The sequence below is a fragment of the Bombus vancouverensis genome, chromosome 8 (genome assembly GCF_051014615.1).
Source record: "Bombus vancouverensis nearcticus chromosome 8, iyBomVanc1_principal, whole genome shotgun sequence".
Classification (NCBI taxonomy): Eukaryota; Metazoa; Arthropoda; class Insecta; order Hymenoptera; family Apidae; genus Bombus; species Bombus vancouverensis.
In genome coordinates this window covers 10,416,607-10,443,023 of record NC_134918.1, presented here as the reverse complement: position 1 = coordinate 10,443,023, position 26,417 = coordinate 10,416,607, and the positions used below count along the sequence as shown (strand labels likewise).

At 38.4% G+C, this 26,417-nt stretch overlaps 1 protein-coding gene across 1 annotated transcript in view; it reads right to left on the bottom strand.

Annotated features, from left to right (window-relative positions):
* Positions 1-19,080, bottom strand: part of Jupiter (microtubule-associated protein Jupiter) — a 32,134-nt gene extending 13,054 nt beyond the window's left edge. Inside the window, exon 1 of the mRNA XM_033344658.2 lies at positions 18,473-19,080. Coding sequence (XP_033200549.1) covers positions 18,473-18,534 — 62 coding nt within the window. The 5' untranslated portion in view covers positions 18,535-19,080. The remainder of the gene's footprint in view (positions 1-18,472) is intronic.
* Between the last annotated feature and the right edge of the window lie 7,337 nt (positions 19,081-26,417).

Here is a 26,417-nt window from a genome sequence, read left to right as displayed (position 1 = left end):
ACCAAGTCGTAGAAGCGTGTTCCGGTGCTATTAAATAGGTTAATGTCATTTAATCTTATGTGTCGTCGTGTTTAATGGGGGGTAAAGACCGACATGAAAGAGATTAAACGCTCTTTATAAATCTCCAGTTTAGATAATCCGAAGACAGATGATCCTAACCGAACGTTGGTAATTATCTATGAGAAACGAACGTGGAGCAAGTACTTCTTTCATTACCGAATCTGTCAAAGCGATGGCTTACAGGGTTGCTTTTTGTTTTTGATGCTGATTTTTGTTGCGAGAAAAGTAACAGTTTTTCGTTTTAAATATTCGTTTTCTTTTTTTTTTTTTCTTGAATCCAGAGCGATCGAATTTAAGACAAAATTTAATTTAGGAATTAATAGGTGAATTGACAGATTTGATATAACGATGATTTTAGCGTTAAAGATCTAGGATCGTTCAATTTTTCGTTTGTCTTTTTTCGGAAGCTTTCTCGCAGAAAGATCTGTTGCACTACCTCGAGGCGCTTCCGGTACACCGCATTAGTTCCCTGCTGCGAGGATTTTACTTGACTTTCCGTTTGCACCGTGTGGGCTGCCGCTGACCCCACGGTTGCTGAACCCACCATATGCCGACTACGGCTAATATATATCGTTTAGAATGTTATTACACCATAAGGGACGTTATTTCTTTTATCTTTCCAATATCCCTGATGTTCGTTTAATAAAATACAGATGGATGCTTTGTCATCGCGACAAATTTTCAGAAGAAACTTTACCGTGACTCACGAGATATCGATTTTTGTGATGCGCAAATAAATTTATGAAAAATCACGGCTGAAAATGTAAATTAAAAGTTCGAGACAATACCATTGATTAGAAACTACATAATTTTGGTGAATATATTTTCTTTGTTATTGTCGCTCGAAGAATTCTCTGTGTCATTCACGATAATTTCTAATATCTTGATGCACGTTCTTCGTATCAATCGTCTTTTAACATCGACAGGGAAAGTTGACAAAAAATGTCACAACAGAAAAGATTTATGATATCAATTGGAATAGCGAGAAAAAACTTGCCTCGATATTTTCTACGAAGTCATTCAATTTCTAAGAAGTCATCCAACTCCTCCGATTCCACCGTAAAATTTCTTTCGCCCCGTTACGTAGCAATGTTAGAAATTCCCGAGGAAACCGCGTGAAAAGTGGATCAGGACGCTTTCGAAAATAATAATCATCTGCTACAATGACTCGACATGCTCGCAGAGCGAACTATGTTAATGCTTGGCGAACGTCATTAAAGAGGAAATACGATCTACTCTCTTCAAAGGTCTGTCTCGTTCAACTTAAAATAACACAATCGAGTTGTAAAGCTCTTCCGTCATCAAGATACGGAACAATAAATCGATCATACACTTTTCCTCGATGTAGACCATCATGCAAGTCCATAATCCTAAAGTTACATATTTGCATAAACGTTTAACTCTGCTACGAACCGGGAAAAATACTTGTAACTTGTTTGAAAAACATCCGACTATCACGCGGTTACAATTTTTTCCTATTCTCTTCGAACTTAAAAAATTGTTTAAGAATAGAAAAGTACGATTCGCTGGCAAATTATGGATATTATATCGTACGTAGTTACGACGATTACGAAGGATACAAATATTCCAGATCGATTTATCGGTAACTCTATAATAAAATAACATGTTGCGAAAAACGAGCAAATGTCTGGATACTTCTGCCAAGTAGATAGTGTACTTGATTTGTTTCCTTAAACCCTGTCATTTTGGAAGCTGCACGATCGATCGTCTACTCAGAGATCGTGAGACGATCGTCGATAGGACAGACAAAATGGAAGAAAACGAGTCGAAGGAACGAATTCTAATGTTCAATGGGGATCGTCCATCATCCTGCTAAACGTCTCACGTACGACGTAATCAAAAGAATATAGAAAATGGGACGCAAGGGCAATCATCTACTCTGTGAGTCGTAAAGTCGGATGAACGGAATTAAAGCTCGTGGGAATACGTGTAATATTCGACGTGACGCGAAATCAGGTTGCGTGGGTGAGAGAGTGCTTTGCTCTGGAAGAATTCTTCTATTAACACATTCCTTGACACCGAGTAAAATAGACTTGACAGTACTTTGACACTAAAACGACTAATGATAAATATACTATCAATTTACTCGCAACTTCGTTATACCGTGAAGTGAATATACCTAAGCGTATTCTAATCTCAATAACAGTTTACATTACTTTTACCAAAAGGTTTATGTTTCAAGTAATTGTGAAAAACGACAAGTAAATGAAACCTGTTTGGGCAGATCTGGTAATCATGATATTAAACTGGAATAAAAAAGGATTACATTAAAACAACTTCGATCGAAGAAAAATACCACCTGTGCTAGATTCTTAATGTTGTTTAATATTCTATCCTAACCGCTTTAGCGCCATGAAGCGCGATCGCGCTGTTAGCGTGCTGTGGTGAACTGTGTCGCGATGTTTGCTCGCGATCGTCAATTCGCAACGCGCTCAGTTTCGGCAACGAAAAAAAGAACGCGATCGCGTCGATCGGTATTTCTCGCAAGTAAATGAACGAAACGCTAACGCGCAGCATAGCACAATCCGACGCGGATTCTTAAAACCTCCTGGCATTAAAACGGTTAAAAATTACAGCAATATTGCTTTTCTTTTTTACCCAATAAAAATTTCATTTCTGCAAATTCGCGTTCCTTGTATTGTAAATCGACAATGATCCCCGTACCAAAAAATTATCGACGAAGGACATCCAACTTTAATAAGCAAAATCTCGATAGCAGAATAATATAAGGAAACCTCATCAAACTTTAAAGATTCGAAGAACATCGAACGTCCAACTTGTCGAAATATATTCTGATCTTGTCCAGTGACTGGCACGAGGATTTAGTCGGGGCAATAACGAAGGGAAAAGAGAAGTAAGTCGGTGCCATCTCCCGTGACGTCTCCTTTGGCATCGACGTCCTCTTGTCACGGTATATTCGGCTCTGTTGCGGAGGGATCACCCAATAAAAGAATTCAATCACGATCGATCCAACCCAACGATCACGCGACGACGTTACTTTAAAAAAAAAAAAAAGGGGCACTAAGTTTACTGACGTATGATGACGATAAAAAAAAAAGAAACTCGGTTTTCAGGTCAAACGAACTAGTCTTAAGCATCAGATTATATAAATACAATGTTATCCTCGTGGGAACGGCGCATTATCCTGCTTCCTAACGTCCCAATCGAAATTATGCGGAGAAAAATACCAGGCGTACCATGATCCTCCATTTCGAGGCACGATATTATCGTAGACCATTACTCTGCTTTTACACTTTGAACATCGAGCTTCGATTTCATCCATTACCCGTAACATCATCCCTTATCGTCGAATATACGCGCCGTTTCTGGCTCACTGATACCACAAGACTTTCTACTAACGTTTCTTTGGAATTTATAAGTATGTATGTAATGGAAGTAGCATAGCCAGATTCTGAATTATGCATTTCTTTAAGGGCTTCTTCGTGCGTTGATAGATAATACAAACCCTATCTTACGTTCTATAAAAATTTGATATTCAATTAGAATTATTATTCGCCGAGATATGTTTAACGATTACGTCGTTTAATAATTCTTAAATTCTCTATAGAGTTGTCAACCCCGTGAAGGAATAGAGATAAAGCTACTCGATTAAAACTATTATAATTACCAAAGTGTCATATCTCATATTCTTCAATAATTTCTAACGCCTTTACTAACTTTTCAACCTGTCTTTCCAATTCTTCGAAGGAAGAATTGAGAAATGAAGTTACTCGATTCAAATCTAACGTAATACTAATGTAACTAATACCTCGTGTTCCCCGATAATTTCCCATTTCTTTACTAATCTTCCAACTACTTTTTCAACAAATCTTTTCACTTGATTATCAATATTTAAAAATCCTCGCATCGATATTAATTGTTATTAATCTTCCTACTATGTCTTCCCAAAGTACAAATTATAGTTCACCGCTCATATGGTGGAAACTAGCCTCGGTCATTCTCGGAGTCAAAAGTTTTCGAGCCTAGAAACGTTGGAGACGCGATCGTTCGAGACGAAGCTCCTCGATGGAAAAATTCACAAGGCGGAAGATAAGGCGATCGGAAAGAGTCGGAGGCTCGGTGCTCGCGCGTAAATGGATCGTTTCTGTGGGTGCAGCGGCAATAAGGAGTCACGCTCGAGTACTCGTCTTGGCTGCTGGCAACTCCGTGTGAGGTCCCGGAATATCGAGGATGTCGATAACAAGGAGCGGCATTGTGGCCAATCTTTATCGCGTTTCGGACAATGGTCATTGTTCCGACGTTTAATTACCCCAGGCCTTTGCCATTCGCTAATACTTCCTCGATTTCACGTTTCGCTAAATATTTGCGCCATGGTGAAGCTCTTTTCGTGTGCTGCGCGCTTTCAGAGATGGATAGATGCAATACAGGAGTAGGCGAGAAATAGTTTAGCTGGAAGGTAATTGGTCGACTAGTAACCACGATGATCGTACGCTTCCATTATCTTCAACCTCGTGGGAGTTCCTTGAATATTCAAATACGATCCACCCTCGACGTAGGTCGTTCTGAAGGCGGGTTAGCTGATTTTACGATCAAGCTGACGCGATACGAGCATCGAACCCCTCTTCGTTGATTGGATTGGGAATTGGTAACTCGTGCGCGGGGATGTCTTATTGGGTTTCGTGTAAATTTGTTAGGGTAGCAAGCTCCTTTTCAAGCGAGGACTCCGCATGATCGAGTTAGAGGGTTAGATTTACCCAGTTCGGAGGCAATTTTTTCCAAATGTTTTTGTTTTTCTCTGCATAGCGAGAGAAAACCTCGCAAGGTAGATAACTTGGATAAATTTCGCAAGATGATCAAAATTTTTCTTCACCGTAGAAAATCAGAGGAGTACAAAACTGCTTGAAATCTCCCTTAGCTAATATAACATTATCATACGAACATTACAAAACAAAAGGTTGAGTTTCACAACGTCGTCGAAGTTTCTCTTGAAGAATAACTGAAAGCAAAACTGCTTTGTACCTTAGCAAAGCGATCATACAGACTTTATATTCAGATCGTAAATATTTCACGAGATCACCAAAATTTCTCTCGAAAGCAGGAAGTAAAACTGCTTGAAATCAAGGGTAATTTAGAGGCAAGTCTCGAGTCTTCCCGATCAGTCGGACGATTCTTCTTCTTCTCCGCCTTTCAACCATACCACAGTCATACATCACCATAGCCTGGCAGGCAGCACGCTAAGACGCTCGGTTCGATCCACGAGTACGTACCGATGCTTGCCCACGTCCTGTTCGATTCGTTTCAATTAGGAGCCTGGCGAGTTTTTCAATTCGATTCAGGAAGTTCCATCGACCGAAGCGCGATTAGTTGAACACGCAGTTACTTCGATCTGCCAGACGCCTTTCGATTCAATTCCTAATAGTGTACGGGTGCGTTGGCGTCAGACAGTCAGATACGAGAAGAAGCTTCACGTATCGTACCGTAGAAATTGCGAGTAGGCTTAAGTTTCTTCGACACCCTGAACCGCCGCATATATTATCTTCCATATTCTACCCTTGAAAAAAAGCTCCACCTTCGAACAAGAAATCTCGATTTCTCCATTTGGAATCGAATAACTTCAGGCCTTTTGTATCGCTTGGTAAAATCATGATTCTTCTTCACGTAACAGCAGTTTACTTTCATGATTCATATCAAGTTCTAGGTCAACATTTGTCCGAGGATAATCGCAGTTTTGCTGCGTGACTTGTGCCTAAACTGTATGTCATTCTTACAATTCTATTGTTTATGAATTACAGTAGTCATCAAAAAATGATAGCAATTTTTTCTTCGTTGGAACAGCTATTCATCTGTTATGAACATTCGCTACTAGAGAAGTGTATCTAAGATTTCGAAAATAGAAAAGAAGCCAAGATCGATACAAATCTACTTCGATAACAATTCTAACGATTCTGCTTTTGCTGTAAAGCTTAGAAAAACATCGAGTTCCTCTTAAGGTAATGACCGTTTCCTCTGACAAGTCGTGTCACGTTGCCTGATAATGACTTAATCGTCCTGTTAATCATACTGTTCCCAGCTATTTGGACTTTCACGAGTAAATTCGATTGTTCTAAGCGTGCTCGTTGCGTAACGGACGCGAGTCACGAGCGTAAATTATTCGTGTCGGCCGACTGCGTGAAACCGGCACGTGTGAATCATTGAATCGCAACACTGACGCATCCTCGCAACACGAGACGAATCTTCGACAATCGAAGTGTAAGAATATAATCTAATGATTTGATACGGAAGGGATGAGTCATTAGCATGCAAACAACAAGAAAGGGAGTTTTTATGAGTTCGACTGATCCATCAAATGTATTCACATCCAAGAAGATATCTTAGGTATCTTAATTGGTCTGAAAGGATTGCTGGAAGAATCTAATTGCTCTTTGTTCTACTATGAATATTCCATCGTGAGCATTCTATTGTAAACGGTTGTGTAGATATCGCGAACGTTTGAATACTGAAACTATCAGGATATTCAAAACAACCAATTTATAATTTCTCGTAGAAGATAGATTTGCAACGGTAGGGTAATAATTTTGAAAAATGATCCTTTGCAAAAATTTGATTTGTCTCTTGCGTTATATCTAATATATATTTCTTCGCATATCTTTTTATTTTAGTCTCTTTAGAACAAGTTACATGCTTTACACAGCTTAGTTGCCGATAATTCGAATGCTAATCGAGCAATTGGAAATGTTTCATGCAGGATTAGTGCTCTTACGAGTTGCTGACCGAATGATAAATACTCAGGGGGCTGCTTACGTATGCCTGTATGACTTAATCAGCCTGAATGTAAGAATGTATGAGATGAATATACGTTTCTTGCATATAATAACATGTCGTAGCGAATTGATACGGTGACCAGTTGCAGGGCAACTGAATTAGACCGTGCAACTATATTCGGTTGAAGTGGTCGAGTTACGAGCGAATATATTCGTGTGGAGTGACTAGAATTTAGATAAGAGCGTCCAGCATTAACTCTCTTATAAATACCTATCTGTTACTTAATTCCTTTTATACGATACGCTTACATTTATAGAACTGTAATAAATCTTTCCGATTGCACGAAAGTTCGTACAAGAAGTCGAACCAACTTAGCACGGTATCATCGAGTTAAGACTTAACTCTTCGCAGTTATATTATTCTACAAACATTTTATTATTACTTTAGAAAATTAATATTCTTTTCTCAACGTGAATAATTATACATCGCAGAAAATTAACTATTAGATTATAGAAATTAAAACGAATTTAAATAAAGCATTTAATATTCTTTACCAAAATTAAATTATTTTAAAAAGTTAATTTTAAAGGGCTAATTTTAGACGAAGAATAAGAAAATTTTGACATTCAACACCAAAGGTATACAGTGACTAAGAGCAAAACTTCCCCGATTGCTCAAGACCGAAACAGTAAAAATGAAAGGGTACCATCGTCATCATCGTTGTCGCGATATTATGTACAAGGTATTGTTGCGCAGAAATAACGTCGTCAACGTCACAATTGACAGAAGATGTTTGCGACATTCGCGAGACACGCCACGCACGCCATATACAGCAGGTAGCCACGATCGATGCAAATGCGGCAAATCGGCAAGTCAAAGTGGATCGTTTGAATTGCTCAGAAGGCGATTCATCGATCTCGGTGAACAATTCTGTCCGATGAGAAAAACGATCTCATCGATCAGACGAAACGTGATCGGTAATCAAAGCGCAATCGATCGATCCCCCGCATAATCCATATTTTGTCCTAAGACTGTTTTAGGGATTTAAGTAGTTGAAATGTTTCAATATCGCGTAATAAATGTAAATCAGCAATGATTTACAATTCAGAATTTGTAATAACTTTAAAAAAAAACAGCGATTATTACTGGAATAATTTTCCTACCTCAAATCTGACATAGAAATATATGGAAATTCTATGCTTTCCAATTTAAAATCTGTGGCAAATTTCATCAGAAACTAGCATTACATTCCCCCTAATCTTTTTAACAAATCTATATTTCCAATTTGAGATTCGTAATCAATTACTTTAAGAGTAATACAACCTTTCCTCTAACTTTCTTCGACAAATTTTCATTCGCTTCGATAAATCGGTAATGTGTAAAAATTTGATCTCGAACAAATAATCGCGCCATTTGAAGACGATCGTATAGACGATCGACAGCTATAAAAGGAAGCCAGATCGAGTCGAAGAAAAAGGTCTGTGTGTAACTTTATGCAATGGATCGTGGACTTAGTAATAGACGAAGTTTACGCGAAATTAACTAATTGGCCAATTACGCCTCCGCCCGACCAATTCAACGGCGTAATCGATCGACTTATTCGGTTCCGGTGAAATCGTCGATTTAACCCCTCTTTTCGATCTCTCTCTTCGTTCTTGGTCCCTTGTTTGGTCGGTCGTCGTTTAACAAGCGGATAATCGGACGAGCAACGAGTACTTATCAAAACTTATTTCGACGCCGTTTATTTCAATCAGCCTCGTGATCGCGAAACGATTTTCTGGCTTCTCAAACGACGAGCAACATTGCTTCTTTCGATGACATACATATTTCGATTTCTCTTTGATGTTGACTTTATCGATTGCTGATATTTCTGGTTTACTTTACCTGCACGATTATCGGCACTTTTACAGCATAATAAAATAATGAAGAGCACTCAAGGAACGGTTTAAATCGTCATATTAGAGTCGAACGAAAAAGTGGCCACCTGAGAATCTCAATTCTTAAAATACCTTTCCACGCGGTACGTTTATATTCCTGTAAACTGGTTAACTGTATTTTTAAACTAAAGTAGGATACTAAATATTTGTCGAAAATAAATTTCCAATTATTTTCTTCTCCGTTATAAACAATTATCTTACGGATTATATAAATTTTAGCCAAAAATAGAATACGATCCTGAACTGTGTAAAAACAATTTTGTAAAAAATGTACCAACATAGATTCTACGACATACCCACTGTTCTTAGAATAATTACGTCATAAATAAAACGACTTAAAAAATTATCCGTGTAAGAGTACCGATTGGCACGTACAACTTTTTATCTTGAGATAGTCATCAAACAAATTACTCATTCCTTCGTCAAATCCTTATCTCAGCGTCTCCGAACGATGATTTCAAGCCTGACGACGCTCCAAATTCGCAACTTCCCTATCGACGATTTACTCAGAAAAGTCATTAGATAAATTTATCCGCGACATTCGTGGCAGTAGAAGAGCAACATCTACGTCATTCTACGATCCACCGTCTATCGCGTTTTCTCGCGAAACTATTCAGCTGGAAGCTCGAAGTTCACGTTCCGTGGCCCTGAATAATGCACAGGAAACACCGCGGAACAAAGTATGAGTTATCGAGCGCACGCTGCTAAGAACACGGCCACGTACACAAAAGAGATAGCAACGATGATTATCGGACGAAGGTGCATTACGATCGATCGACTTCCAGCGTTTCGCGTGGCGGACCTTATCACTGGCCGCAAAGAGACAGATAGAGTCAATGTTCTGTAAAAGCGGACTGTTATAAATAAAGAGATCGGCGTAGGCGGCTATAGGCACTGACGTATCGAGAACATCCAGGTTGTTTCCCTTTCTTTTTCCAGGAAAGTTTTTCATTTTCTTCCTAGCGTTATTAGTTATTATTTACATTCGTGAGATAGATCTGGAAGAACGTTGTTTCGAACAAAATATAACGATCCGGAAGTTATCTAAACAATTACATTTAAAACTTCTATATCTGATAAGTTCAGCGTCGAAGTTAAAAATGAAATACGTGGAAAATCCATTTCGATTCATTGTAACAAAGAATTATTTCATTCGTGTGTGATAGTCAGAGAATGAAATATTTTGAAGAAATATCGTCCTGTGATGATGTTTAAATCATACTTTATTTACACCGCGATTAATTGCGTGGTGAAACCGCAAGTTTACTTTCTTATCGAAATTGGAATATCATGTTTGTTATCTGACGATAACTTTTATTTTCACTCACTGCCATCGGTCGAACTCTCCTTGCTGATCATCTGCAGCGGTCATAAATTATCCTGATAGCGTGTCGGGCAATTGTTAGGCTGATGTTTGAGTTTGTCGATTCGTGGAAATATGTGGTCGTGAGCCATATGACTGTAGAAATTGGGAAGAATATCAACCTTATATGCCACTATGATTCTCGAATATTCCACCCAATATTATAACTCCCATAAATTACCTCTATATACATAATAATTTTTATATTTTAATAATTTCTTACGTAATAATTTCCCCAAAATTGTTCAGTTCTATATTCGGAATTATTTCCAAGTCCTTTGCACAAAGGCTTTTATGCTTACGTGCATATATACATAAACTCCAGATATTACAATCTGCAAATTCCCTAAAATTCCAAAAATTCGCTAAAACAGCAAGACGTAATTAAATGCCTAGGTGAACGGTCGAAAACACTAAAACAGTTACACGAAGCAACGTGAAATCGGTAAGGTCCAGACAGAGCAAGTCTCACCAGGGCTTCCACGCGTCATAGGTTCGCAAAATCCGTCTTTTCTCCTAGGAAGCCCCGAAGAACGATATCCACAAAGGCCTACGAGCTTACACGAGGGGGAAGCCACCGCTGCGGGGGCTCATACGACGCTTGTCCACCCTTTCGTGTCCACTGGTAAAATGGGGGTGAGTAACCCCATGACAGAGACGATCCGGATCCGGAAAGAGCGACTCGTTCGTAGTAACGCGATACGTCTCGATCCACGTGGAACTTGGAGACGTGTAGTTTTACACGTGAAGCATATCATAATGGTCGAGGAAGTCGGCGGAAGAAACAAAGAAAGAACGCCGATTCTAGGTTACACTTCGATCCACGTGGATACTTGACGTTGATGGTGTTCTGGCCTGCTCGATGAGATTAGAGAAAAACGATCGCCGAGAAACTCGAGTAAGATGGAGGAAACTTGACGGATTGCTTCTTTCTCTAGTTTTTCTTTTTTCTTTGTTTTGAGAGAATTTATAGTGACGTGATGTTGAGCAAATTAGGATTGGATTGCTTGCAACTAATTACGGTTGGTAATTTCGTCTTGATTTGGAGTAGAGGATTTCATTGTAGGATTTCAGAAACAATCAGACAATGAACAGAATGTAAACGCAATTGTATAGGAAGTCTGCGAAAGATTTTCTAAAGAACATCTTTAATTTGTCAAAATATTTGTGGAAGATCTTGTAATCAGGTCTGTACGTTTATGTAAAAATATTTACAAAAAAGCTACAAAAGAATTATAAATTATAAATTAATAAAAAAAATTTTTGAACAATACATATAAAAAGTTCATGAAAATTTCCCCTGCAAAGAATTTTTGCCAAAAATTTTTTCACAGTGAAATATTATTTATCATAAATGAACACATAAAAAGAAGAATGGTTTCAAATCTAGACTTCTAGACTAAAAGTTAGGTAAAGTGGCGAGCTGAAGTAACTATAGCGAACATTTTTACAGTGGAAAAAAGGAATTAACTAATTGGATTGCTCCCCACTTAAGCTTAATACCCGACGTAGCTAAGTGGAAGTCCGAAGTTATGGAAACAGAAACTACCACTTCTATTAAGAATATTTTCTCATTAGCATACATCGAAAGCGTCTGATACTGACATAATTAACAAGTCCAATGCGCTTAATTCGACGCATTTTGCAAATTGTTACGACGATTCGAGTAAGATAAGTAGGAGGAACAGGATATGAGATGAGCTTGGAAAAACATGTGTCACGCCCACGCACAATGTAATAATACATACCTTATTATAGTTGTTAGGGAAAGACTCGTTAAGAAGGTTAATCGTCGATTGATAATTGGTCCGAAATTGGATCCGTTCGCTTACGGGATCTCTTTAAATGAAATTGACATTGTTCCTTGATTCTCCTATCGTTCGACTCATTTATCACTTTCTGTTAATCGAATAAAAATACTACATTTCTTATTTAGAAATCTTAATCTTATCTTATTTATCAGAATATTCTTACACGATATGCTATCTATGTAAATCCTTGTAATTCAGGATTGAAATAATTCTCAGCGGTTCCAAGTTCCTTCATCCTCTGATTCGCAATCAGACAAAAATTATTATTCTCTTATTTTATAATTAATATCCACCATTTAATTATATGTCTCAAAATATTATAAACAGAATACCCATACAAATATTTTATTTTAGTACCTAACTTCTAATAATTCATGCTTTTAAGCCATTGTCAGCCCATTTAGAATACTCAAAATTTCTGATCAAATGCGTCTCAAACGCGTAAATCTCCAAAGAGCAATATTTTAACTCATTGATTCACTCTTGTTAGAAAAATCTTCCGATTTACCTTCTAAATTTAACTCCACTCCGCATTGCGTCAAAAAATCCTTGCAGAAATACGTTTGCTATCATACTACACATAATTCTATGTCTCTTCACCTAGATTTCAGTCGATAGCGCGACAAATCCCAGGACAGCGACAATTTTTATTCGACGAGACCTAGTAGTCGTCACGATAATAGATCAGAATTGGCAATAGACAGGCTGGTGTAGCGATTTTTCAGCTGGCAGCTGTCCCAAACGATTTAAGCTTATTCTCATTAGGTCAAGACCGGCCAGCCTTGCATAGGGATTCTCAAATAGGCCAAACGACAAATCGTTGAAAAGAATTTCAGCTGAACTCGTGTTCTAATATCTATTAGTTAGCGTTTCCTTCATAGAGTCTCTTGTCTTGTTACTGCTAAATCAGCGATGCGAAACAACTGGTGAAAACAAAGAACCAGTGAAAAGATACGTCTGGTTACGTGTATCCAAGTTTGCGTAAGACCTCAACTGACCGGTGCTAAGGAGAAGATCCAAGGAAGAAGGATCTAGATTCTAGATGTACGATATCGTGGTCCTTTGAAGTCTTGAATTATGTATTACGTTTCTACAGGAGAAATTATACAGATGGATGATGGATTTCTTAAGCTGGGAGCGATGCGTGTGAATACTGTGAATGAATGTACAAATGAAGTTCGAATTTTTTATTTTCTCTCGACTATTGGAAATTATTAGGTGTGAATATGCTATCTAGGAAACTTCTACTTCTTTTTTAGGCTTAAAGGATTTCTAGCTTCGAAGTATCTATGAGATTTCTAATTTTTTATAGAAACTTAGCGAGAAGCTTCGATATATGCAGCTGTCAGAAAGGTAATAAATTAAGCGAGGCAAAGAGTCGACTACGTTGACTGCACATAACAGATACCGTATGTTAAATTACTACAAAATCTACTTAAAGCCACTATTACTCTTAATGTCCAAAAATTCGTAAGATTAGAAATATCTACGAAATCTACCAAAATTTCTTAACAACACAAATTTCCTTAATTTCTTAATTACTTCAAGGAGATTACAATCTCCAAATTTCTGCAAAATCCATCTAAATTCCTTAACAAGATAAGGTTCCTAATGTTCTAACACAGAGACAACCTCCATAGAAATATCAAAAATCAAGAAATCGATGAAAATTTCTGGAGAATTACGGAAAATCTTCCATACCTCTTACCAAGAAATTGTTTTTAGTAAAAAGAACTATGGCGATATCGAAAAATGAGTCATGGATTCGTGGAAATCCACCGTGAAGTATACACACGAAGCAGCATAATAATCTGTACTTTTTCAAGTAATCTCGTGTCATCCTTTGAAACAGGTTCGAAAGATGATGAACGAAGAGAAGCTCTCTCGCGTCGGGTGTCGGGGATGGGCCTGTTTATCACTCGAGGACAAAGACTGTACTGTATTGGGTCTTGTATAGAGCAAGCATTATAACGGGGGCATCGATGGGAAAGCACGAACGCTCGTCCTCGGGGCCAGGACGGATAAGCATCAATCTCGATGCCACGAATCCGATCAGAAAGATAACCGCGTGCCTCGAGACCCCGCGTCGTGACTCTGCACTCTATTGTTTCCATCTACAGGTGCTAACAGTCCTAGAAGAGGAAGCACGTTGATTTTCGTTTGGATCTTTGGAATTTCTCTATCCGATTCTATCAGAGAAGTTTTACTGGCCTGATTCGACGTATAAAATTATTTAGGTTTATTAAAAAGCTGCTGGCACTTTCGCTTATTAAATGTACGAAGAAGAGTTAAGGTCCCAAGTGGTTGGTCTATTTATTCGGTCAACCTGAAAGTGATTGGACAGTTCGAGGGTTCTCGTTATGAGTGCTTCTGGAAGTATTAAAGGACCTTCGGTTGATTTGATTAAATATATAGGAAGTTGATTAAATTTACTGAAAATTTACTGGATTCATCGAGCATGAATGCATCGAATTTATATTTATTTATTGAATTTATCAAATGCTGATCACACTTCCATCGTTAAACCAATGTCCAATTTGTTAATTACTTTTATTAGTTTAATTGCTAGCAAAATCCGACGCATACAATATAACGATTGTTTGATTGTTTTCTTGATTCAGGTTATATCAGATATAGAAGGTTAAAGTTCAAAGATGATTTACTGTTCACAGAATAATTCGAGAACTTTCTCTTCAATATCTAACTTGCGGCATAGCACCGAGTGAAACAATAAAAATCAAGATTGATAATGGTTCCAAGAGAGTTTTAAACCCATACTCGATTTTAATCGAGCATTTTGGAGCACATCCATTATCCTACATCCTCGTCCTAAAGTGCTGCCGATAGACGAGGAATCCGAGTGAATACGAATAACAGGATCCAACTGATAGACTACCAAGAACTTTCTTCTCTTATACAAAATTCTCCCTAAGCGAGGTCAACATAATCTGAATATCCAATGACCAAGCCGTCTAATTTCAAAGGTAGCTAATAACACCCTTCGATGTTCAGAAGCTGCATCGCTTGGAAAGTATCTATCCAAACACGACGAGGAAAGATTTCGCAACTCGTGACATTAATATCCTAATTAACTTTCCAATATTTCCTCGAACAACCTATTTCCAATTAGATCGGAAGAATATAAAGAAGCAGACAGAGAATTCAAAGGAAAAGATTCCTCGTTATTTACAATCCGCCAACTTATTACTATTCCACTCGCGAAGTCAATGAACTTCGTGGAAGAACAATAAGAACAAAGATTCCAATTTACACGTCCTCGAAAGAGTTTCACTTCCTAATTATCCAAAAGCTATCGTTCAATGCGATTCCCATTGTTCAAGTAAATGAACTTCATGGAGGAACAATAACTACAAAAATCATCAACGATCAGATCTTCCTATGGATCCCACCAGAAGAAGCGAGGAGATTTATCTGAGATTTTTGACTAAACGATTAACACCTCCTCAAGAGGACTGCGCTTAGATAAAAGATCGCGTGGGTGTGTTATGAAGCGTATATAGTAGGTACAAAGAAAAATCATGGTGGCAATTAAGCGCGAACGGGCTGGAGGTGACATCCGTGTAATTACAGTCGTTCAAGAGCCATGTACACATCAATTACCCGAGGGCGTTGACCACATATTAAACGAAGTTCAATTGCAGAAATCTCTTGTCCACACACGTCGTCGATTTCCATTCGTCACCAAGCTTCCTTACGACATTGAAACAGGAAACGGAACAAACGATCGTGTTAACATATTTGCTGCTATTAATATACGGCCGTTTTTTTCCCCAGAAATTAAACACTCGTCATTTTTTATTAGATATATCTTTCATTAAATTAATAATGTTTGTCCTAAGTTCGTTGCTTCCTGTTCCGTTTATCTTTCTAAGCTCTTTTGATAAAAAGTTACTCATAACAAATGATTATAATAATTGGTGAAAACAACAATTTATGCCGATTAGTTATTAAGCGAAAATTATTCCACTGATATTTGTAGAGTTAATATTAAGATAAACAAACGTTTATCTTGAAACTGGTAAAAAGCTATTAAACAGGCAAAAATTATCGTGTAATCAGGCGGCTAATGTTTCTACGACGTTTAAGATGTTAAACAGAGACACGTATATAGCGTGGAATAACAGTCACGCTTTCTAAATCCGACTGTGTTCCGCTCTTTTCCTCTATTTCGGTGCAGCCTCGACTTTTGACACGTAAAGACGCGCTTCCTACGGCCGAAAGATGAAAAAGCTTCAGTTCCGGGAAGAAACAGAGTAAAGGATCGACGAGGAATATTCTAGAAGTACTCTGAGAGTCTGCTCGTTTTATCAATCGCCGGTGAATGGGTATTTCTTGGAAGACTTGCGCAAAAATATTTCTTCATACATTTTACAGCGCGACAAGACGAAATTAATCGTAACGAGAGCTTTAATGAATTATTTTGAATTTTTTGCTATGAAACGCGGGAATGAAATATTAATTATTACGAAGTCATAGTGTAAAACGATACGACATGTATTACGCGTACCTTTAACTAATAAATCGTAAAGAACAGACATAATAATAATCAAGTGATTGATAATTATCATCTGTACTCAAGAATGTTACGGGGCGAGATCAATCGTGAAAATTAATAACAGAGAAATGAAATATTAATTACTGCCAGGACTCGGTGTAAAATAGCACGATATAAATTAGCCGTAGCTTTAAGCAATAAATCATACGAAATAACTATAATTGATTAAGAACCATTGTGTGTAACCAAGAGCGCCACGTAGCCAAATCAATCATAGCAATAAATACCAAGAGTTTTAAAAAACAAACCACCTGAAGATTTCTCTCTATAAAATACTACCACGAAAGAAATATTAATTATTACCAAGACGCTATGTGAAATAGTAAGGTGCGCATTAAGCGTACTTTCAAGAAATAAAACGCGACAAGCAGTCACGATAATTAATTGATTAATAATTACCGTTTACCTGTAACCAAGAACACATAGGCCAAAATCGATGCTGCATATTAATACTCGGAACTTTCAGAGCACAACCATCTCAAATACACTACCAGGAATGAAATATCAAATATTACGAAGACGAAGACCTAAAATGATAGGGTAAACCTACCGGTTAAGCCTACCGGAGCAGTAAACTCGCAAGAAATAACTATAATAATTATCCGGTGGTAAATATTGAACGTTCTTGAAGGATCGTTTAGAGGCGAGTTCGCTGGTTTGCCAGGCTCACCGCGTGCAATTAGAAAATTCCTCCGAAAGGATGTGCGACTTCCTGGGAAGAGCTGCCGACAATTTTTATCACAGTGGAAACCACTTAAGTAATGCCACAGATAAAACACTTTGCCCACGAGTACCGGTGTGTAACAGTTGTTTATCCTCTTTGTATCGAAACGGCGTATTTCCATGCTCTTTTAAGTACGTTTCTAATGTGGACAACAGGAAACGGTGCCACGTACACGGGAAAACCGTTTCAATGAAAACATTCTCGAGGAAAGACGAGTCTTAAAGCAGTTTCAAGATGATCGTGAAAAAAGAAAGTTTCCATTTAATTGGAGGGGAAGGATTAATTCTCGACATTGAACTTGGAATATTCAGGATTCTTTGGGCGATGGCGACGAGAGCGCTACAGCACGGTTTTCGAAGCGGCGACCAGATTCAAGGACTGCCTCGCTTCGCGATGCAGATCGATCGAACCAGTCACGGTTGTATACGGCGTCTACCGCATCCTGTCATTTTCGAAACCAACCACCCTTCATCTTCAAGAATCTTCAAAGCGTGAATAAAATCTTGAACGTGATACTTTTATATTTGTCGCGTTAATCGATAAAAATAAAGATATCGATCTGTTACAAAAAAACTTATTCACAAAAATTTTAGAATATTTCCCTTCAACTAGCTAACAACCTCCTAAGTATCACATGCGGGACTATGGTTTTTAACAACTTCGTAAGTGTAAATATCACATCAAAGATATAATATTTCCTGTCATAACTGATAGAAATAAAAGATCCACCTACCATATATATATCGTCAAATGTATTTTACACTAAAATTCTATCAAAAACCAGAATATTTTCTCGAGTGTATTTAACAGCCTTTCAAAACTCACACACGATACTCCCATTTTGGAAAACTTCATTTATATATATAGGTATCACATCAAACGTATACTATCGTCTCGTGTCATAATTGATAAAAATAAAGCTATTAGTCTGTCACATATTGAAACGTATCTCATAAAAAACTCCACTAAATTAATATTCTTTCCAATTTTCACAGCATCCGAAAGAGATACTCGGACAACCTTCGCAAGTTACAGCTGTCAAGTTGACAGTTCTGTACTAACCGAACATCAACACATTTATCCTGACCAAACTAACGAGATTCATTGGAAAGGGAAAAATCAATAAAACGTGTTTCTAGAAAAAAGGAAAAGGCGTCTGTTGCCGTCTCGGAAGGAGCAAACCGGATATCCAGCAAGAGGGCTGGAGGAGCCGCAGTGCGGTAAAGAGGCGGGCAAGCGAATCGGTTCCGGGATTACCTTTTCTTTCCGTATCCAACATTGTCGAGCTCGACGTGTCTGTAGGTCGCGTAAGTGGCCATCGTTTTTTTCTTATGATCTTCACCGAGGTATCTCCTCACGCGTACACCCTCCTCAGCGTCTTCAGGATCCTCTTCTCAAGATGTGTCACCCCTGGATGCTTGTACACAGAGAGAAACAGCCGAGGAACAGCTCCGAATATCTTGAAAGATGTCAATGTCTCGAAAAGTCTTCGATGTATAAAGTAAAACGACGTTGGAAGATCCAACAGGAGGAAAAAAAAAAAAGAAAGAAGATGGAACCAGACGACGAGATTTCCAACAAGCAGTAGTTGTCCTTGGACTCGAGCGTCCTTGATTTAAAGAAGAAGGAACAGCAGGCTGTTTCTTCCCGGTCCCAAAGAGATTGTCAATTCCTCCCCGGCTTGGATAAGGTCACGAATATATCGTTGGTCGAGTAGAGGTACACTCGTAGCCGCGTACAGCCGAGAAACTGGCAGCCGAATGAGGATCCAGCCAGTATATAATGCCTCCTCCACCGGTGCTTCCCTCCTCTCTCTCTTTCTCTTAGTTGCCCGTTCTCTCTCTGGCGCTCTCGTGGCCACTCTTCTAGCACCGATCCCAGGTCTCTCTCTCCCACCTTCTTCCCTCCTTCTTGCTTCACCCTGTGCAAGCTCTTTCAGCCTGGTTTCGTCTGCACTTCCCTCTTTCTCGCTCTGTACATACACGTATTTGTGTCTTTGTCAGTTACTGTTCGATCGTGTTCTCCCTATGCTTGTCTTTGTTTCTCTGCGTGTCCCTGTCATTGTCTCTGTTTGATTCAAAGCCAGTCCAGCAGAAGCTATACACCACCATCCTATTCCATGGGTGCGCCACCACCTCTAACAGCAGCAGCAGCAGCAGCAGCAGCAAAATCAAGGGATAACCCCGGCAGACCGGGTTTGTATGCATTTCCACCCCCGACAAGCGGTGGAAGGCCGACGACGCCGACGCCGACGTCGACGTCGTGCATTCACCTCAATCAATACACGGTTCGGAGAGGAGGTGGACTGGTGGAAACAGCGGCAGCAGGACACGCGCGGGAGGGACGTCGCGTCGACGATCGTCCGCGTAGGCATCGCGTCGTCGCGTTCTCGCCGCATGTGCACGCCGATGCACGTGCGCTAACAACGGAACGCACACCGGAGATAATGAGCGCCCTAGAGGAGAGAAGAGGAGAGAAGAGAAAGTGGAGGGAAGGGTGAAAAGGGACAGAGAGAAGCGGGGAGGTGGAGAACGCTGGCCGGCGTCAAGGGTTGCGCCGATCGTTAGGGATGCCTTTCGACGCCGCCAGAGGAGGGTAGACGGTGGCGGAAGCGACAAAATTCGAAGAGAAGCGAGTAGATGCGAATAAAATGCAAAGAGGGCCGATTAAATATGCGTAAATGTAAAAAGACATGAGTAGATGCTAGTAAATTCGAATAGAGGTAATTAGATGCAAACAAATGCTAGAAGGGGCGACTAAACACGAGTAGATACGAGTGAACGCAAAGAAGAGCAAGTGGATGTAAGAATAAATGTGGATAGACGTGACTAGACGTGAGTAGATACGAACAGGGTTACACAGATGCGAGTGAACGCGAAAATCACCAACTAGAAACGAGATTATGCGAAAAAAATATAGCTTGACGCAAAGTAGACGCAAAAAGAAGAAACCATATGCTAATGAGTATGGCGCAAACAGGGGCAATTAGACGTAAGAATAAATATGAAGAGAAGCAACTAGTCACAAATACACGTGCACAAAGATAACTAGATGCAATTAAACATCAAGAAAGGCAACTAAACGTGTGTAAATTCGACAAAAGCAAGACGTAGAAATAAACGCAGGGCGGTTAACTAGACACGAATAAACGTGAAGAGAAGTGCAAGTAGATGCAGACAAACACGATCAGACGCGAACAGACACAATTAGACGTAAGAAGACGTGAGATGACGTGAGAAGACATTCTCGCTTAGTTTCCGAATAAAGGGATAACCTTAACGACCTAACCCATTGCTAGAGTAATAAGACAGAAAACACTAGTGGAACGCTTTTGGCATATGGTTCTTAATTAGCTTGCGATTCGCTGACATTGAACCGGTTAAACAGTTGAACACTCCCGGCTCTTTGAAATGGGGTGAACGCTGATAAATATTGTACACAGAGTGGAAGATGAGGTTTAGGATTAGAATGTCTTTGGCAGATGATAGATATGACTCTGTGTATGAAGATGCGTTTGTATGAAAACATTAAGATATCTTGCGTAATTAAACATAATATGTGTATAGATACTATCAAAGGATGTATCATACGTTTCCACTAAATGATTATTCAATTTCTAAGGATGAAAGAGCTGACATAAAAAGAAAAAAATTACGATATATATGTAGCTTACTTCTTTCAAAAGCTAGTACCTCTATGATTTTATAAATAAGCTCGAAAGAAGAAAAAATCCCTCTTAGAAGTATTTACGATGCCTTCTATCGGCACAGAGCCTCTACAGGCGCATTCACCGAGTCCTGTGTAAAATCAATAGCCTAGAAAGCTTAAGAAATGTTTACCCATATTATATCAATACCACCTATGGTATCTACCATGCTCAGCCATTACTAATTCCGTAACAGTCACGTCAATCTCTGAGAACATTTTTAAACCCAAATTCTACGCTCTCCAAGCGTTTCCCATCGACCATAAACCGTAAGTAAACCGTGCATAATAATCATCGAAATCACCGACATCCTCATGCGTACAATATCACATTAATCGTCCATATAGAGAATAAAATGGCGCACAAAGGTTGTCGCTGGACGTCAGGACACTAACAACACACGACAAGAAAGTGAAGAGAGAACTGGTATCCCGCTTTCAAAAATTCTTTTGCTATTCTTCCATCGATTCGCGATTCCACCGCGTCACGCACCGCCATTAACGAGCAACGAAGCTCAAAAAGCAACGTTCACCGTGTCTCAATCGCGATTACACAGCGGAGAGACGCACGGTCGGTTTGTCGCGCGTGTTATTCGACGTGACACGCGAGCATACTGTAGAAAATACTGTCATCCGCGAGAACTGTGCTACAATGTACCGTATACATCGTGAAAAACGTTCACGGTGCGTGCGCTATGATTAAATGAGAAAAATAACGTTAGCTCGCGCAGCCGGTTCGCGTGACGGATGGTTTAACCCTTTCGCGGTCCGAATCTCGTTTAATGCTCTGTACCGATTCGCTTGTGATTAATAACGCGCATGAATCAAACCAACTCCTTTAATCTTTTTATTACAGAAAGTTGGATAAAACATTAATAATTTATGTGATATTTCATAGAATTTGCACGAAAAAGGGTTGAAAGGGCTATATGGAGTTTTAGTGCAAAAAATGGTTTAGTGCAAAAATCCTGAATTTTCCATCGTATCTTTATACTATGAAAAGGTAAATCAGTGTTTTTGATCCAAAGTATGAAAATTTAAAAATTAAGAAAAGGAAATAACGTAAAACGTAGACGTTTCTGAAGAATCATTCTCTTATTTACTCGCCTCCTGCGAATTGGACAAGGACATAAAAAGGATCTCGCGATCGATGAGAAATTTTAAGGGTTTCCACGGTTCGTTTCCGAAGGGACACGGGAGAGGGTTACATCCACCGGGAAGACCGATTCGGGATGTTTTTCGGCCGTCCCCGTGGCGCGGCTCGAGTAATCGACTGATTAAATTGCCCGCCCTTTCCCCCACTGACTTCCAGCACGTTGCCAGAGGCATCGCGTTACTGGAAACCGAGCTTAAGGGATGAGCCGCCGAGTTGGTAATTTTGTCGACGCCTGTGAAGTGCAGATGGATCGATGTTTATTCGATGACTAATCATCTGGGAATACCGAAATCGTTTTGTGGACGTGTTTTGACATTAGGGTAGCAAAACGCTATTTATTATTCCTTTCCATAAACAGGGATTTAATCTAAAAGTAACAAGAATTAAAGCTCGAAGGCTTTTCCTTTGGTTTTGCAAATCATTTACGATAAACCGTAATTCGTCAGTATAGTTAGGCTTGTAAAATAAATCCTTCTAACTTAAAGTTAGATTTATAAAATATGGTGACTCGGAATTTCGCATCAATTTAAAATGTTACGCTACATTTATTATTATCATTACTCTTACTAGATATCGTTGTTAATAAGCTAGAATTTTAAGATTCCATAATAATAATGTAATAATAATCCTAACTAACGATGAGTTTCATAAAATCAGAATTCTAAACGTGATACTCTAGTGCATATTTTAAATTATCTAATCTTTTTAATTTAACTCTTCTCTGTTATAAGGATTCTGCTTTAATTAAATGTTCAGTAATTGTTGAACACATTTTAATACTCTCAACCGGTGTTCAACAATTGAAACAGGTTGTAAATATTTGATTTCCGCGATTATAAACACGATTCTCGTCGGAAAATCTGCAAGATATTTACGCTGGGTGGGCAGCAAGGGGAAGCTACGTCTGAGTCAGCTCCCTTTGTTCTCGTATCTAGGACGAGTACTCGGAGGGTGAGAAAGGCATTTACATACATGTATGTATACCTTGAAGTCTTCCTCGGAACATTTATTCTGAAATGTTCTGCTTAACGTATTCAGTTTTACGAGACTGCTCAGTCATCTTGTTCGAATTAAGATGTGATAAAAGTCGTCGATAGAAGTTTTTACTACATTCATAGGATAACACGGTTGAAGATACTATCATTCTATTCTAAATAATATTCCGATATATTATCAATAACTTCTTATCCAAATATGTAGACGTTTGTACAAATAAACAGATTCAACCGGCGGATATTTAGTTAATTTCTTACCAACTACAATTTCCAATAAATATAATTCGGCTGCAAATACAACACTGAATTTAATTATTCTTCAAAGTATGCGTGCAATAAACAAAAATTCAATTTGTAGGATATTTCATTTAAAATGTTTGAGTATAGCAATTTTATTCATTTAACCAATCACTGACTAAAATTCCAATCGAAAATTGCTTACGTCAAAACTGCATTTACAGGAAATTTCACTTAATATCTTTAAATCTAGCAATTTTATTCTCCGATAAACGAAACAATATTTACAAAAACTATGTGTAAACATTCGCTGGTAGCGCGATTAGCACTGGAATGAAATTTGTTCGCAAACAGGTTGAATAGCTTAATCGAAACCGGTCGCGAATAAATTCTATCAATTATTTCCGCGGTAATCTCACGCCTAAAGATCGACATAAAGATTCGGTGGTTAAGTCAACGGGTCGAGGAAATACGCTAGACGTTAATTGCACATTGATTTACGGACAAACGTTTAGACAGATTGTAGGAACATCATCCATAGACGATTATGCGGCACTACACGATGTTTCGTTAAGGAGCAACGAATATGCGTGCATTTAACTGGTCGGTTCTCCGATCGTTTGCGTGGCCAACCTTATTTCCGCTGTACGATAAAGACTACCAAGGCTAACTCTTTCATTGAATCCAACGAGCATTTGTTGAATCTCATCGTGAAACACACCATACGGTCTCATTCTTTGTGTAGTTTCTTGCGAGTTTTATAGTGGGAATCGCGTTATATCGCGTTCGCCTACATTTTACCATGGTAAATACAGGAATATTTTCTTTTTTTCAACGTACCTTTTCGCGTACCCTTCTTCCGAGGTTATTAGTTATATTAGAGCACGCATTATATGTCGTGAGATAGTACGCATACTGCCTGTCTTTACAGCGTTCCTTCGTTTTTTCTTTGTATGGTAGGTGGTGTTTCCTCTTTTTATGTCTTTATTATGATGCTTCTTTTTATCCCGCATCTTTTTTATTCCCTATTAAAATCTTCGAAATACTCTTTTTTTCATCGTTAAAATTTTCTGCTTGCATTCTACTCCTTATTCATAAGAATGCATACTATGATTAATAGCGTATATCTGGTAATCATTGCAGCGCATATATCTATAAATTATTGTAGACGTTGCGATCCAGGGATGAATGTTAATTTAATAAATGTAGACCGTGAAAAGAATATATAGAGTGTTTGAAAACGACCAATTATCTCGAAGACCACGCGTTTTAGAGAAAAATGTTTGAAACAAAAAGTTTCACGATCTCGACGAAGTTAAAAAGATGAAGGAGAAATTAAAATACATTTTTACACGAGTAAATATCTTTTTAAGATGAAGTCCTTAAAAAAAATCTTTCCCATAAAAGTTCCTTCTTCTTTCTTTGTTCTTTATAGAATAAGCATCTGTACAAAAATGTATGGTTTTCATTTAAAGAAAAATCAAGTTGATCTTCAATCGATCTTGAAAGCAGCTAAAAAAATAAAAAAAAAACAGCACCACAATTGAATTCCCCTCTCGAAACCGTGAAACTTTTGTTTCAAACGTTTCTTCCTAAAATGAGCAGCTCTCGAGATAATCGAACGTGAAGTTTTTAAATGTATGAACACCCGGTATATCGTGTCTGCTATATATTATCCATGTATCTGAAGCAGCGAATTTCAAGCATATTCCATATCAAGGGGTTAAGGAATATTTCATATATCACAGATTAGCTTCAGTTCTTTTAAGAAAAGTATGCTTTGACAATTCAATAAATATTCTCAATGTAAAATATATCTCATATATATTCCCGTGTATATTCTATTATATATTTTATCCTAGGAAAACAAGAAATACCCTCTTCACCTTAGCCACAATCTCGATGCAGGAAAAGCGAAATAACGTTACAGCACATAACCTTAGTGCATCAATCGGTGCCGCGACTTAATACTTTAGTTTAAAACTTTGCTACAATGTGTAGGCTACTGTGAGTACATTCTCGATGCCACAACCCACAGTGTTCGTTTAATGGGTGCTCCGAATGGGCGGAGCGTGTTCTTAGTGAAACGGTACCGAAACGCGGTTACACAAACGGCTTCCGTTTTCCAACAGACGGGAGCCTAAGCTGCTGTACATTGTATACACGAGGTGAACAACATAACCTACAAAATGAATAGAAAGAGCCCACCGGTGCTAAAATACGCTGGGCTAACATTAGACCATCGCGAGGCATCCGCGATATTTTATTTTTACGATTATACCTCTACGTCGTGCCTGCCGAATGCAACCCGCTTCGAGAACACGTAATGCTAGTAGTGTGAGGTAATTGAGTTCGTGTGGTAAATCAGCTCGAGGAATCATTTTGTTATCGTTGGATAAAGTACTGGAGACCATGTGGCGAATTTGGAGTAGTTGAGTATAAGAAATAATTAAGGTAATAAATAGGGAATAAGTAGGCTACTGTGTTTTACTAGTTTAGAGTTACGTTCAGTATACTGAACATTCCAAATCTTGTAATTTTAAACCCTAAACATCATAAATCTTCAAATTACAAAATACTAAAAACTTCAAACCTTGAAATTTCAGGTTCTAAAAATTGCAAATCCCTAAATTTTTAATCCTACAGATTGCAAATCTTAGAAATCCTAGATCCTGAAATTCCAACTCCCACAAATTTAAACCCATAGAAATTCTAAGTCCTTAAATTCTAAATTCTAAAACTTGAAAACCCTAGAAGTTCCAGGTCCTAAAATTCCAACTCCTACAAATTTAAACCCCTGGGAATTTCAAGCCTTAAAATTCAAACTCCTACAAATTTAAACCCCTAGAGATTGCAAGCCCTAAAATTCCAAATTCTAAAACATTAAAACCCCAGAAATTCCAGGTCCTAAAATTCCAAAACCTCAAAAATTATAAACCCTAGAAATTCTAGGTCCTGAAATCCCAAATTCTGGGAAATTTCAAATCCTAATACTTCTAAATTCTGTCTTAGACACTTTGGAGAAGCTCCTCCGTCCATTTTGAGCAAAGGCTAGGGATATTTCGCGATCAATTCTCATGTCTGAGTAATCCAAACTTACGTCACCGAG